We start from the raw sequence: 14,825 nt of genomic DNA, 5'->3' as shown, positions 1-14,825 counted from the left end.
CCCTCGCTTATGTGAGCAGCCAAAGGTCCATAACCCACTTGCAGATAATGGAGCATTTGACTAAGAATGATTCTGTTGTTACTTAATGTTTTTAAAAGTTATTGTGCTGGAAACAATGTAATTTGCTTTTATTCCAACCAAAATATTCATTAGCCAACTCTTAAATATTTTCCTGGCTGCGGTCCTAGGAGCAGCTCTGCCTCATTTTCCTTGAAAATTAATATTCCTGTTAATGAAGTTGATGCCTCGATGGGAAACATCAGATAATTCTGTTGTCTGAAGAGTTAGAAATTAAAGTTTGCAAATGCTTCCCCAAACCAAAACAAGTAGGGGCTTGAGCGCCTGCATTTCCTTGAGGGTGGGAAGCTTCACTTGCCTGTTTGGAATAGCAACTCATTTTTCATTAAGCCAACTATTGTTGACAGCAGGTTGAAGTATGCAGCTCTGGTATGCTTGCAGAACACTACTGTTCTTTTAAATTACAAGCTGGTGGTAAATTTGAGGGCCCACTCACAGCACAGATGGAATTTTGTTTTTTTCTTCCCTTTTGTTTTTGTATTTCTTTTGACCTAGTGATAGGAATTAATTGCGTAAAGCAAAAATGATGCTGATAAGCTCTGGGTGATAATACACAGTTCTGATATAGTATAACCAGTTTATTGAAACAGAGGGTGCTTTCTGTCCCCTTGGACTTTACCACTTTCACATGATTTCAGGAAGCCTGCTGGAAGAAGTTAATTTTAAGTCCTTCTTGACTGCTGGATTTTATTCTTTCTTTTTTTTTTTTTTTTTTTTTTTTTTTTTTTTATTTTTTTTTTTTATTTTTTTTTTAAATATGTTTCCAACAGTTTTGTTTCAGATTAATTTCTTTAAAGAAATTAAGACTTTATAGGAATAGAAGATGATCTGAATTGCCTCCCCCTTCCCTCCCTTCCTCTCCAAGCTTGAGATATGTGCTGGCTCCTGGGTATTGCAATGCACCTGCTATAACAGGATTGTAACTTAAGGAATGGGTGCTTGTGTCCCAAACAGAGCCACAGCCTCTTCAGAAGAGGCATTTAGCAAAATTCCTCCTAAACTGAAAAAAAAAAAAAAAAAAAAAAAATTCAGAGCTACTGAAAGCTTAAACCTGTGCAGACTTCCTGAAGAGACTCTTCCGACCTTCCTCATTAATACTCTAGAGCAATGTATCCTCTTGAAGAGGAGTGGGAGGTGATAGATGGTAATGAGGTGTTACAGTTTTCTTGGATAAAGTGAGGAACTCAGAATGAAATCTGAAAAGGGAGATTATTATATTGTAAAGGCTGTGCTTTCTCACAAATCCAAAAGGGTAAAGGAACTCTGTTGAAATTTTTGACACKCCCCACAGTTTTTCCACAGAGAGGAAGTATACTGCAAATTTACACCAAAATGTGTTTTGGCTTGGGAAGAGAGAGGTTTGCAATGAAAAATTCTGGCAGCCTTATCTGTCTGTCTGCTCCTAAGCTTTGGAATGAGGTACTGCAGCTGGGTACAGCACTGTGGCAGGGAGCTGCCCTCCATGTGTGGTGTTTCCTCTGGCTCATGCATTCCCTGGGCTACAAAGTTCCCAGTTGCTAGAAAAGTGCCTGCTTATCTTTGTTCTTCTATGTTTTGATGTTTTCTGTTCATTCTCCAGGTATGAATCCCCAAATATTGCCTTACGTTGTGGAATAATGCTGAGAGAGTGTATCCGTCATGAACCCTTGGCCAAAATCATACTATTTTCAGAACAGTTCAGAGAYTTTTTTAAATATGTGGAAATGTCAACGTTTGATATTGCTTCTGATGCCTTTGCTACATTCAAGGTAAATTATTCAATACCTGCATCATTGTGTCAAAAGTAGCACTCCATCAGAAGTCATCACTGAGTGTTGTATTCCTTTGAACTGGGTGGCTTTTTTACTGTTCAGTAAGGGATATAATTAACACTTAGTCTTATTGTAGCAGGATTCACAACAGTGATCAAATCTGCAAAGAATCTTTAGAGAAATTTAAATCTGTATTTAATTAACATTCTTCACCCTGATAACCTGTGGTCTTTTACACTACCATTGAAAACTCAAATTAATCATGTATTACACACAATTCTTGTAAAATGCATAGCCTTTTTCTCTGCCCATCTTCCCCCAAGACAAACCCACTGCCCATCATGACCACACCAGTAAATAGAAGGGATAATATAAAACTAACATTTGTAATAATTGTAATTTTTGCTCTCCCTTCTGAGCTCAGCAATAAAGTTTTTAAATGCCAAGACTGCTGACTATTTTATAATGTATTCATAGTCTTATTTTTGTGAACCACGGTTCAGTGTAAGGACTGTTGTGCTAAAAGCTAAATAGGTGGAAGCACTGCATGGACTCACTGTAGAGTTTCTGTTGTATTAAAGATGAGGTTCAGTGAAGCTGCCAAATTTTTTGAGTTTGTATGTGACCATCATCATTCCCACCAGGTGCTATTATGGTCTTTGAGAAAAAAAAATGGTGCCTGTGAACCTCACTTACAGGGAAGATTAATTTATTTCTGAAAAACAATTTAAGAAAGCTAAGGGAAAATCTTTTTAGTTAAAGACTMTTCTAAATATAGATGAAACTCCTTTTCTTCTTATATCACAGTGCTCCTTGCTGTCATAGAAACACATTGTTTATTCTTTCCATTCAAAGCTAATTAGAAACATGATTAGATAGACTGCAAGAGTAATTGTAAGGAATGTTAGAGCTTAGCTCAGTGATTCCAAATAAACTGAAACCTGGCTTTTTGCTGKTTTTTTACTAATCTGCTGAATGGAATGAAGATTTGCATAATGGAGATAACGTTGCATTCTTCAGTAATGACTTGAGCAGGATTAGCAATTCAAATCACCCCTTAATCAATAGAATCACCTTTCCCTTACTTTAAACTTTGCTGTTGTGGTGTCTATAAGGTAATGGTTATGAAAGTCAAAGCAGCACAGAAACACAGGTAAGATATAAAAATGCACCATAATTGAGATATTTATATCTTCTCTTTCTGGCATTTTACTCTATGCTCAGAAGAATATTTGTCTCTGGTCAGAAAAAGTATTCCTGGACTCAGTTCCCAGCTTGAGAGAAGAGATTTGCATCTTCTCCCCAGGTCCRGCTTTGAGCATGACAGCAGAGTGTGTTGTTGGTGATGGACAGTCTTCACCCCAGCCAGGAGGCAGGATGGGGACAAGGGTCAGTTCAGCTGTGGCAAGGACTCTAGACTGCTACAACCCTCTCAAAAAAGAGGATTTGATGTCGTTCACAGATCTACAGATGTGAAATGTAGTTCTGTCCCCTGTGAACTGAGTGTATTTTTAGCAGGATTTAAAAATAGGATTCTACATCCTCACATGCACTGGAAAGACAGGCGTATGAGGGCAGTTCACCCTCAGACAAAGGATAGAAATTGCCTTTTAAAATGCTTGAGGGAAATGTATAAATGGCATTTTTAGTTGTTTATTTGTTGTTTTTTTTTTTTAATTGCCTCTTAACTCCTGATACATGGTCAGTTCTGGAAATAAACCAGCTTCTGATCTTATCTCCTGTTTGTCTGTTACTCTGAATAGATGGACATATATTAGAATAGAAGAAGTGATGTGGAAGYGATTGAATCATTAAATATGGAGCCACCTCATTTCTAATACTGGAAAAATAAGTGCTCTGATTGTTTGGTGGCTGGATTTCTGAACTCAGGCTTTCGATTCTCTGCCCCCATGTTGGGCTTGTAGTGTYGCCACTGGGGTGTCTGGTTCAGAGCTGAAAGCCTTGGATAGTCTATGCACCAGAGGAGGGCTTCATTAAATGTGCATTAAAGTCTGAGGATATTTATAGTAGGGAAGCACTGGAATTTTTTATGATCTGGAGATGTGCTTTTAATTAAAGTTATCCAGGTGCACTGCAGAGAGGAAACAGAGCTGTTAAAAAATCAGAGGAAAAGGCCTTGTGTTTCAAAGTATAAGCTGGCTGTGGAGGGTGCAAGCAGCAGTTGGAATGTGCTGGCTGAATGCTGCTGCTCCAAGCTTCCTTGTTATTTCTTATGAAAAACTCTTTTTGGATTATATTTCATTTGTGCCCCCTATTGAAGGATGTTGTATGTGCCTCTAAGTGCCCTGCATAAAAGCTCGTGAATCATGTGTTTCACTCAGTCTTTAAAACTGCTGTCACTGCAGTTTTAAAACAGGCAATGGATTCTGTAGCCCTCTGTTTAACTCTTATAATTGATGGTAAAAATAAAGGATTAGTATGTAAAGGATTTTTTTAATTTGTGAGGATGTGTCTGTGCATCTGCTTGAGCTCCTCATCAGCTTCAGTCTCTGCTTGGGTGAGGAAACCAAGGATAAGATCATGAAAAAGAGCAGAAACTGATTCACTGAAAAATACCAAGTTGAATGGACTTCATCAGGCATTTATTGCGATCAATGTTATGTTTTAATAGAAGCAATAAAATAAAAATCATACTTAAATGCCTGACCCTCGCCACTCAATTTCATAACTATTCATCCAGTAAAGAGACTCAATTTCTGCTGCCTCTGAACATTTGCATCTCTGTCGCTGAGAACCAGGATCCCCATTCAGTGGAAGAAGTTCCTTTAATCTAAATCTGAATTATCTGGCCYTTTAGAATGGGAGGCAGCCTGTCCAGCTGTCTGAAAGATCTGCTACTGCTTTGTGTCAGAAAGCCAACATGGGGCAGAAAAAGAGACTCATCCCACTTACCTGAGATTCCTTCCTGGGAAGGGAGTGGAGGTGGAGGGAGGATGGATGGCTTAGCTTAGGTTGGTGCCTAGCTTTCATTATTAAATAGCTAAATGTATATTCAGTGGCTGAATTTGAATTTCCTTGTTGTATTCTTGGAGATGAGCAATAGCAGTTCAGCTTCAGCATCATTCCCAGCTATGGGGTAGCAAGTAAGTCACTTTTGCCTTGGAGACCATAGTACATCCTCCATAAAGGTTTAGTTTACTTTCTTCCTTTTCCCCACCCCTGTTTAATGCGAGTACTGTGCACTATGACCTATCAACAATAAAAAAAAAAAAGTGGGAGGGAAACAGGAATAAAAAGAAAGTATTAGAATAGTTCTATATTAATTCTGTTAGCCTTACATTAACTGACTTCTTAAAGTCCTCCTAAACAGATAATGAATGCAATGTTGTCTATAGAAATCATGTTGTAAATGCCTTCTGGTCAAAAATGCTGAAATATATTTGAGAATCAAGAGACAATCAAAGGACCATGGTCTCTCATGTAACCTTTCTCTGTTCTTCTCCAGGACCTGTTAACACGACACAAATTGTTGGTGGCAGAATTTCTGGAACAAAATTATGATGTAGTAAGTATCAATCCTGAAAGACTTAAAAAAAAATCTATTTATGCTTGGCCAGGAGAAAATGCACAGAGGATTTCATGCTCCACATGAACTCCTCACATAGGACTGCAAAACCAAGCACTACTTTGTACTAGTGCAGAATTAATGTATGGCATGTGACATGTGGGTACCCCCTCTGCACACACTTGGGGACACATGCCAARGTTTCAGGAGAACTCATAGTCTAAGAACAAGTTTTATTACTCTCTGCGTGCATTGGATCTCCTCATGTGTAAATGCAACTGAAAGTTGGCATGTGAATAGATCATGGGTAAAACCTTGTGCATAATTTTAAACAGTTTTGTGATACTCTGGCAACAATAAGGTCTTACCAGTGTTATTTATAATAAGGACAGTGGAGAAGAGATACTGAAAAAAGTTCTCACATTAGTGGAAATTATACATACCTAAATGAGGGACTGAGTTCTAAGTATTCCTATTCTCTTCCTAAAGCAATTATTCCCTTGGTTAGCTGCTATTTTTCACTTTGATTTTTTGGCTCCACTTTGGACCAAATGTGGGTCAGAAAAATTGCATTGGTATCAACTAAAATTGGGCTGATACAGATCATGGAATGACACTGTGGGTTATGTTTTCATGTTACCTGAGGTATTCTTTATTTAACTGGCAAAATAAAAAGACAAATTTCTTTTGTTCTGGTTACCACAAAGGTTAAATAAAGAGCAGGCTTATTGCTAAGTCACAAATGCAGCTTAGCTGGAGCAAAGTAAGCGTCTCTGTTAATCTTTTCTTTTAATACTGAAGCACTCCATTGGAACAGTCCCCATTCTACAGTTATTTAATGTTTTAAATTTTTAAGTATTAATTGGCTAGGCGAGCTTTTTTTTATTTTTTTTTTTTATTGTTGGATGACTTTTGGACAGCAGTGTTGATTTTTTTCTGCTTGTTTGTTAGATGCTTTGAACATATTGTAGCCTTCTCTCTCAGTCTTCTTGACCACAAGATTCCCCTTGGTCCATCCCTGCAAAATCCAGCACACACATTGCTCCTAGTGACTGTCATTGGGCAAACAACTTTAATGAGTGAGGGTGCTGATGGCAGATGAGGTAGCATTTCATAAAAGGAGCATTTGGGATGCACCATCACCATTTTTGAGTGTTGTATTAAGTCACGCAGTCAGGGATAACCATGATATGAGTGACTGGATGTCATGTGCTGGACCCACCCTGGCASCAGAGCCACCCTTTTGTAAGAGAAGGCTGTCCAGGCACTGCATATTTCTGTCCTAGCTGGCTCACACCAGCCCCTGTTCCATCCAGTCCATATGTGATATCCCCCTCTGCAGCACTTGGAAGAGGAGTGTTCCTGGGCATTGATTCACAGCATAGTGATAGCCAGCCAAGAGAAAGGGCCACAAGACCTGGGCCTGGCATTGCAGTGAAGTATTAAAGAGAGGCACTGCTGTGGCCTCTGCTGCTCCTCTGGAGTGAGAAGGACCAAGAGCAGGAAGGATGAATGTGAATCTGATTAATTTGTGTTTTCTTGTTACTCTAGATCTTTGAGGATTATGAAAAACTCCTTCATTCTGAGAATTATGTGACAAAGAGACAATCTTTGAAGGTAAAGTCTCAGCACTTTCCTCCTAAATTTGTACTCCGTGTTATGCAGAATATAAAGGTKCATGTATGGCAATGGAGCAGCCATTTTTCCATCAAAACAACTACAGGCTTGTGATGCTCTTCCTGAAATGTACAGGAGCTCACTCTCTTTTCTTTCCTGGACCTCTGGTGAAGCATTGGGCTATTCCTACGGAACAAGTGTTACCTCTTTTCCTCTGACCTCAGACCTGGTTCAGAACATAGSTTACAATGAACTTAGGAGTTACATGGCAGTTACTGTTTGGTGCACCAAGTGTGACTTGGCCAGCACATGGAAGCAGAGGGGTGTGTGAATGTGACATGGGAATGAAATGAAGGTGTCTTGGTGGTCTTGGTGGGACAGCTGCACTACACTACTTTGCTTCTGTCCAAACTCAAACTGCTCACAGCAAGCAGTCCCCGTTATACTCAGCCCATATGTGGGATTGCTCTCTGTAGTATTTAGAAGATGAGCATTATTGGGCATTAAGTAACTCACTCCATCATAACAAGTCTAGGTTTTTTTTTTGGTTTTTTTTTTTAAATTTTTTTTTTTAATTTAATTTTTTTTTTTTAAGTAGTGACATTGAAACCTCTTAAGCAAACACTGAAATAGGCTGCTGCTGCTTTCTTTACATTCAAAAATKATGTGGTGAAATGAAAAAAAAAAGTGCTTTTTCTAATTGTGCTTATAGCTTCTGGGTGAACTGATTCTGGACCGACACAACTTTGCCATCATGACAAAATACATCAGCAAACCAGAAAACCTGAAGCTGATGATGAACTTGCTGCGAGATAAAAGCCCCAACATTCAGTTTGAAGCATTCCATGTGTTCAAGGTGAGCCAGTATGAGTTGTAGAGGTGGCAGACTTCCTCTTCTCCTCATAAAAGTGTCTTTCAAGCTGGACAAGAAGTCCAGATAACTAAGGCAAAGGTTGGCATTTACAGTCAGTTCCAGCATTTGAGAGTGTCATAATTGAAAACCTTTCTATCACTCAACCTCTGATTTCTCTTTGCCGGCCTTCAGGTAAGACCTAAAGCAGTATCATTTTGGTTTGAGCTAGGAGTCGTCAATCAAATAGCCATGAGCTAGAGGTAACAAAATACACAACTACTAGGTAGTATCCAGGGCATCTTCCCCCAACTCTAAATCATTTTACCATGTGATTCTGAGTACAGATAAAAAAACGGGTCTTAAAACTCTACATTAAGATTAAAAGTAGATAGTGCTGGTGTTGGGCATCAGTGCAAACATGATTTGCTTTTAAAGATATTAAAAAGGTTTGATAAATCTGAGCTTGAAATGAGTTTAATGCTTCCATCCTTTTACAGTGATATTAATGCAGTGTTAAACAATTGCCAGACAAAACCAGTGTCCCTTTTTTCATTATAATTAATTTTAATAAATTAGAAGTTTACCATTTTCCTATCAAAAGAGTTCTGTACTCCGGGGCAGAGGGTGAGTTGGATTGTTTTGCAAAACTAACTCTGATTTGAAATGAACATGTTAATTTCAAACTAAATAGAGTTGTTAAAGATTATCAGAAGAGGAATTTTGAGCCTCTAAAGATATCTCCTCCCTAAGCTGGTTAAGAAAGATACCAGATAACACCAAATTACTGTAGAAAGAGGTTACATCACCCTCCACAAATTCAGGGTGATGTGTTGCATTTTGTACTTATGCCATTCCTGATTTGGAAAAAAACCTTTCAGATCTTAAGTGTGGAAGCTTAGGGAATGTGCACTTTCTCCAAAAAGCTCTTAGTTTTCTAAAACAAAAAAAAAAAAAAAAAAAAAAAACCAACAGAATAGGATCAAAATTACAGATAAGTTTTTAAAAATCTCTGCAAAACAGACTCTATTTAGGAACCAGAAGTCCACATCTGGGACAGTGACCAGGCTTCACCGGCACTTCCCAGAAGCTCTGGCAGCCAAGAGCCTCCTCCTCCATGGGTGTCAGAGTGCCAGGAGAAGTTCCCAACACATCTGGAAACANAAAAAAAAAAAAAAAAAAAAAAAAAAAGCTTCATGGAGGATTAAAATAAAAATTCCATTTGTGAAATAAGCAGCTTGGTAAGCTGTTCCCTTACTGACATCCTCCAGTTAACTGAACCACTGTGAGTAACTTCTATTCCTCTTCTTCCTCCTTATCATCCAAGATAAGTGAGCAGTCTGGCTCCAGACTCTTGCAGCCTTTGAGATGCCAATGGGGAGAAGGTATCAGAGGATTGGACTTTCTTAGCTACTCTTTGAATAAATGCAAGATTTTTATTTAAGAAAGACATGAGTTGCTCTTCCTGAATTAATGATAGGCATGGACAAGACCTTATGAATGGCTGCTTTTACTTATTTTAGGAGATGTTCAAAAGGACTTGGAATAACATGAAAGGATTCCAGTGTGCAACCATGTCACACATTGCTACTCCTCCCATTCTGCCTTCCCATTCCTCCCTTCCTGTATGTTGCATTCCGGTTTCCAGTTAGAGTGGGATATTGCAGGTTCATCCTTGCTTGACCACTTGCAGTTGCTGCCATGTGGACTTAATTCTTGGAGCTTGGAATGCCAGCAAAACAAACTCTGAGCAATGGTGATGTTGTGTCTCTTCCATTCAAAGGGSCAAACTCTGTCCTCAGATACCTCCGTGGGATGTTTTGGTCTTTTCCAGTGGCACCAGCCAGCAGCATTTCAGCGGGGCCATGACATTCCCATGGCATTCCTCACACTGCCTCATGCACACATTGCTCATTGTGGGGGACCTGCAGACTCAGAGCAGTACCTGGTCAGCTGGAAATTGCTTGTTCACAAACACCAACAGCACACAACACAGTAACTGTAGAGGTGCAGCAGCTCCCTATTTAGGATCCTCCTCACTGCGATCTGAGCTCTGTGATGTAGCAGCATCCAGCTCCTCCCCAGGGGGCAGGATCGTTATAGGGTATGTTGCAAAAAATTGCATCGTGAATCAGTTATGTAGAGAGGGTCAGGGAAGCTCTTTTCCCTCTGATTTCACTTCCTAAATTGAATTCTAACTTCCTGAGAACTACTGAAATCCTTATGTATTTAAGAGACTGGCTGCTTGTGCCATTGTGCAGTGCCCCTGCTCCTGTTTCTGGATTTATGTCCCTCAGCCTGGACACAATTCTCTGTCAGTTGTAATAATTCCATGTTAATGTAACTGGGACAGGAATCTTATCCTCAGCTTCTAATCTCATAAATTTTAAACTGCCTGCATTTTTAAATTGTGCTTGCAAAATACCTATGCAGTACTGGCTGAAATTACAGTAGACTAACCACGGTGATGGGGAATCAAAGGTCTGCTGAGAAGTAGATACTTGCTGCTCTGTCTGAGCTGCCAAAAGATTTGGGTTTAAATTACCTGATGTAGATCTGTCACCAATTAGACACAGATGAAATGAAAAAAGTATTTGTTTTGTAAGCGTACAGATTCCAACACTCCCATGCCCCAGCTGACCTAAAAAAAGGCTTATGACTCTTACTCCCTGAAGTGATTTCTAATTATTGCAGATTTGAAACTGTAAAATAGAGATTTAAATGATGAGCATGTCTAGTGCAAACTTATTTTGCAGGAATATTTTGTAGCTGAAATTCCAATACCCCCAAGATCTGAGAATATTTCATCCATCCAACCTGCTGTGAGTGGGAAAATGAAGACAGAGTGCCACTTGCAATGCCTCTTTCCATTCTCCATTTATGAGACAGTAAATTTTCCTCCTAATTCCAGGCCCTTCTCTTCCTTTTGCTGGAAAAAAATGGACTTTCTGCCTTGCAGCACCATCCTAAAGGTCTGCGGTTGCTTTGTAAAACTGGATGTCCCAGACAATGTATGCATAAGGATTACCCAGTATTTCATCATAAGGAAAAGCTAACACACCTCACCCTTTCCCTCCTCCTTCATAAATAATCCAGGGTGATCATTTAGAGTGGTAGGCTTTGAGAGTCACCGGTTTTTCTCAGTGGTGATTTCAGTGGAGAGATGTCAATCTTGAGTGCACACACTTCTTTTGGGAAGAACTTTCCAGTTTCTCTGACAGGTTTGTGATGCGCTTCATTAGTGGAGACCACTTCAAGTTTGCCTATCTGTAGGGGGAGCTGTATCTTTCAGATGTATGTGAATGTGGTGCAGGTATTACTTTGACCTCACATATTCACAAAGGGTAATAACAGCTTTTTTTTTTGGATTTCAYGTAGACAATTCACTGTTTTGAAGGAAACACCCTGTAGCAGTGAGCTGGGATTGTGACTTTCTTGTCCTTAAGGATACATTTAGCAAGATATATTTTACTGTTTACATCTAAAAATAGAATGGGTACACTGTGTTTTGTGACCTCAGTTTCATTTTTCCATTCTCTTTCATGCACATTATGAGCYACCTCCTGCAGCTTGCTCTGCAAATGGCCTCACATAATTTGACCATACTCACAGTTTGCTCCTGGTATGAAGCTGAAGCTGTGTTTGTGGGGATGTGTCCTCTCTGTTTCCCAGCTGGACACTCTAAAGGGCAAGGATTATTATGTGAAGCATTGTGCTATAAGCAGCACGAACCGTATGGCACTGCTGTGCGTGCTGCGTCTTGACAGCGAGATTGTGCATGACCCCAGAGTAAGTCTTAAAATACTCAGTCCAGGGCTCCAACCTCTGTAATCACTTTTGCTCTGCTGTTGTCCCAGAGGGTGGTAATAACTGGTTGTTAATTGTAAGGAAATAAGGTCAAATTCTCTAATCAAGTAATTTTGATTTTTGTTTAAAGAAATACATTGGAACTTTTAATGGAGAGGGTAGCAACAATTTCACTTTGGACAACTTATGAAGCTTCAGATTTTCATTCCAGGTCTTTTGCAAATACTCATGAAACGAAGCTGTCTCTGTGTTGAGACAGCAATATTTAGAGATGGAATTTTTTATATGGATACTGGCTTTATTTTGGGTCTCTGTCTCTCTCATCCATCTGAATTTAGTGCTCTAGAACATGTATCCTTTCATAATAAACCACAGGTGAAACAAAGTTCTCTGTGGTTCAATCCAATTTCATTTCAGTTGAAATGTTCCAGATAGCATTAATAATGTCTTTGTTTTTAGGGACTGATCTCCTTCTCTACGACAATACAGAGTTCTGAATGAGGGGGACCCTTTCTAACATAAAGTCTCATGGTGGTCCTGCTCCTGGCTCTATGAAACTGGTCAGTTGATACAGACAGAATTGATTTTGTTTGCTTAGCTGAAGTATGGAATAACATTTCAGGAATTTTCTGGTCCTTGAACATTCTCTCTTTACGAGTCCCTGTTGACATTGAGCAAGACTGGCAGTTGAGATGATCTTTGTTTCAATGTTCACTTTGCCAGTTTTGCATGGGGAAGATTGTAATCTATAAATAATTGAACAGGAAGATAAACAGGATGTGATGGCTTCTATTAACCTAAGTTCTTTATTATTTGCTATGGTAATACCAGTGGGTAGGACCAATATGAAATGCTATTTACTAGGATTACCACCAACCTTCCAGTTCTGTTCACAGAGGAAAGAGCTTTTACAAGAAGAATTATTTAGTTTTCTTGATTTTGAGAGTCACCCTTCAGACAACTATTAGGAAGGCCTAATAATCATTGAAGGAAGATGTTCAGCACTTAAAGGTCAGGACTTCCTTGATGGCTTCCATTTGCATTGTCATCAGATGATTTCCGAACATATGGGTCCTGCCAGTGTATTGGATGGTTTCTTTGGAACTGAACTCCAAAATAAAAATTTCTTATGAAAATCTGTAAATCCCTGCCTGTAGGCTTATATCCTGTTTTTCCCCAAGGCAGCTCATCCAGATGACTGGGGGCTTATCATAGTCCAAGTCCTGGAAGTATGCAGTTTCCAGCAGCATGATCACCGGCTTTAGGTCAGTACACAGGAGGTGCATCCTGGGGCTGCTCCATCCTGAAGTGCTGCAGCCCCATCCAGAGCCAAACATCCATAACATGAGATTTCAAGATTCATGTTCTCTAGATAAGCACAGACGGGAAAGCTATAAAGTGCATTCAGTAGTGATCCCCAAAACCTTTTTCTCCCAGTCTAAAGGGAGCCAATGCATGAATAGCAGTGTATTAAAGTTATCTGCAAAGGAGGAAGAGCTGCTCTCAGATGCTGCAGCTGTTGCGAGTACCTCAGGTGTAGTGAGAGCTGTGAACTGGCTGTCCTACTTAAAGGCAGATGTGTCCCTGGTACAAGGCTGCCCTGTGAGTACTTCAGGCATTTTGCAGGAAAGTGGCTGCTCAGAAGGGATCCTCAGGAGTGGAGGCTGTTAGTGCCGCACTTGAGAAATTTTAGTTGTCAAATGGGAATAAAAAGGAATTATTTAGGATTATAGCTCAGGATAATTAGAGGAGGGCTAGGCAGAGACCTGTGTGAATAGTTTTAGATAGTGTACTCTCACTTGGACCACAGGCTGACCACTGGATCAAGGAAGACCTCGTAATATACTTGGGGAGTGTTCACCCAGCCTGGCAGAGGTTGCAGCTCTTTCTGCAGAGCAGAGGGCAAAGCACCTTGTAGCAGGGACTCCTAGGAGGAAGGAACCAGAGGAGATGAAAGCATAGGCAGAGATTAAGACTATTCTGGTATTGGGATGAAGGGGGTTTAAGAGCAGATGCTTTGCCTCACCTTTGTGAAATAAAAAAGTACTTCTAGCTTCCAGTTTGGATTGAAGTACTCAGTGGGGTACTGTTGGAGTGTGTTGAACCCCACACTTTCCACATGTTCCCCTCAAGTGGTGCTTTCCCCACCACTTGTATCACATCCTCTGATTGTGGAATATGAAGCCTAATGGTGGTTCCCGTCTGAACCCTGCCCCAGGCTTTACCAGGTGTTACCTTAGGAACAAGGGGATGTAGCACAGCCCTCCAGGACAGTGTGATCCTCTTCAGGTAGCACCACTCCTCCCTGAGCAGCTGGATATGGCCCAGGTTTTCCTGTGGGCACGACCTCAGTGGAGACAAAGGGACCTGCACAAGAGCCCCAGATTAGGAGACAGTGGTGGCGCTGCCTTGCTCGGCCAGGACAACATACCATTCTGTACTGTCAGCAGATGTTTGTTTTCATTCTGGTTTGGACAGGCTTTGAGGGAAACTGGATGCTTTCCAGTTCTGTCCATCCTTAATATCTTCTCATCGGGCACAGAATAACTGGAGTTATTTCTGTCGTTGCACAAGCACTCAGGCAGTGTTTGTTGACCAGCCATGGTAACCTCGGTGCGAGCCAGATGTGGGAGCTGCTCCTGGGGTGGCTGGGGTGTGCTGCATGGGTGTTCCCACCGTGAGCCCCCTGCCCAATCTGTCCCTTCTCACTGACATACCCAGAGCCCCATCTCTGTGGCTCTGAAAAGTGGTCCCTAAGAAGAGCTTTTCACCACTTGCCTTTGCAATCAAGTTTGCTGTCATCAAGTGACACTCCACCCAGAGAAAATGTTAAAGAAGCAGTGGCATGAGTGGTCATGTCCAGAGCTCGAAAACTGAAGCTTTAATGATTACAGGAGGAAAAAGCAGACCATGGGCAGGTTTATCTTTAAAACCCACTGTTGTTGAAGGCCAGTAGGTCCACAGTGCTGGGCTGGCTGTGCCAGGTGAGTATCTGTGTCTCATRTCACCTTCCTGCATTGCCACCCTCCTCTGGTCAGCAAGGGCTACAAAGGTGATGGGTGTACCACAGCCCTACTGCTCCTGCTGCTGTAAGCTTCCATGCTCACATGAATGGATTAGGCAGAGGGAAGTGAGGCCTCTGACATACTTTTCCAAACCAAAACAAAGCTGGCAAATCTAATTTTAGGCCTGGTTT

At 40.6% G+C, this 14,825-nt stretch overlaps 1 protein-coding gene across 3 annotated transcripts in view; it reads left to right on the top strand.

Moving 5' to 3' along the window:
* CAB39L (calcium binding protein 39 like) overlaps window positions 1-14,825 on the top strand; it is a 44,382-nt gene that overhangs the window by 27,340 nt on the left and 2,217 nt on the right. For all 3 annotated transcript variants that reach the window (XM_057367362.1, XM_057367363.1, XM_057367364.1), the window contains exons 5-8: window positions 1,658-1,826; window positions 5,296-5,355; window positions 6,907-6,972; window positions 7,685-7,828. In XM_057367362.1, coding sequence (XP_057223345.1) covers window positions 1,658-1,826; window positions 5,296-5,355; window positions 6,907-6,972; window positions 7,685-7,828 — 439 coding nt within the window. The remainder of the gene's footprint in view (window positions 1-1,657; window positions 1,827-5,295; window positions 5,356-6,906; window positions 6,973-7,684; window positions 7,829-14,825) is intronic.

Source organism: Malurus melanocephalus, unplaced genomic scaffold, assembly GCF_030028575.1.
Source record: "Malurus melanocephalus ecotype Western Australia unplaced genomic scaffold, MMel_1.1 scaffold_78, whole genome shotgun sequence".
NCBI classification, from domain to species: Eukaryota; Metazoa; Chordata; class Aves; order Passeriformes; family Maluridae; genus Malurus; species Malurus melanocephalus.
The sequence above is the reverse complement of the archived record's forward strand: the minus strand, read 5'-3'. Positions and strand labels throughout refer to the sequence as shown.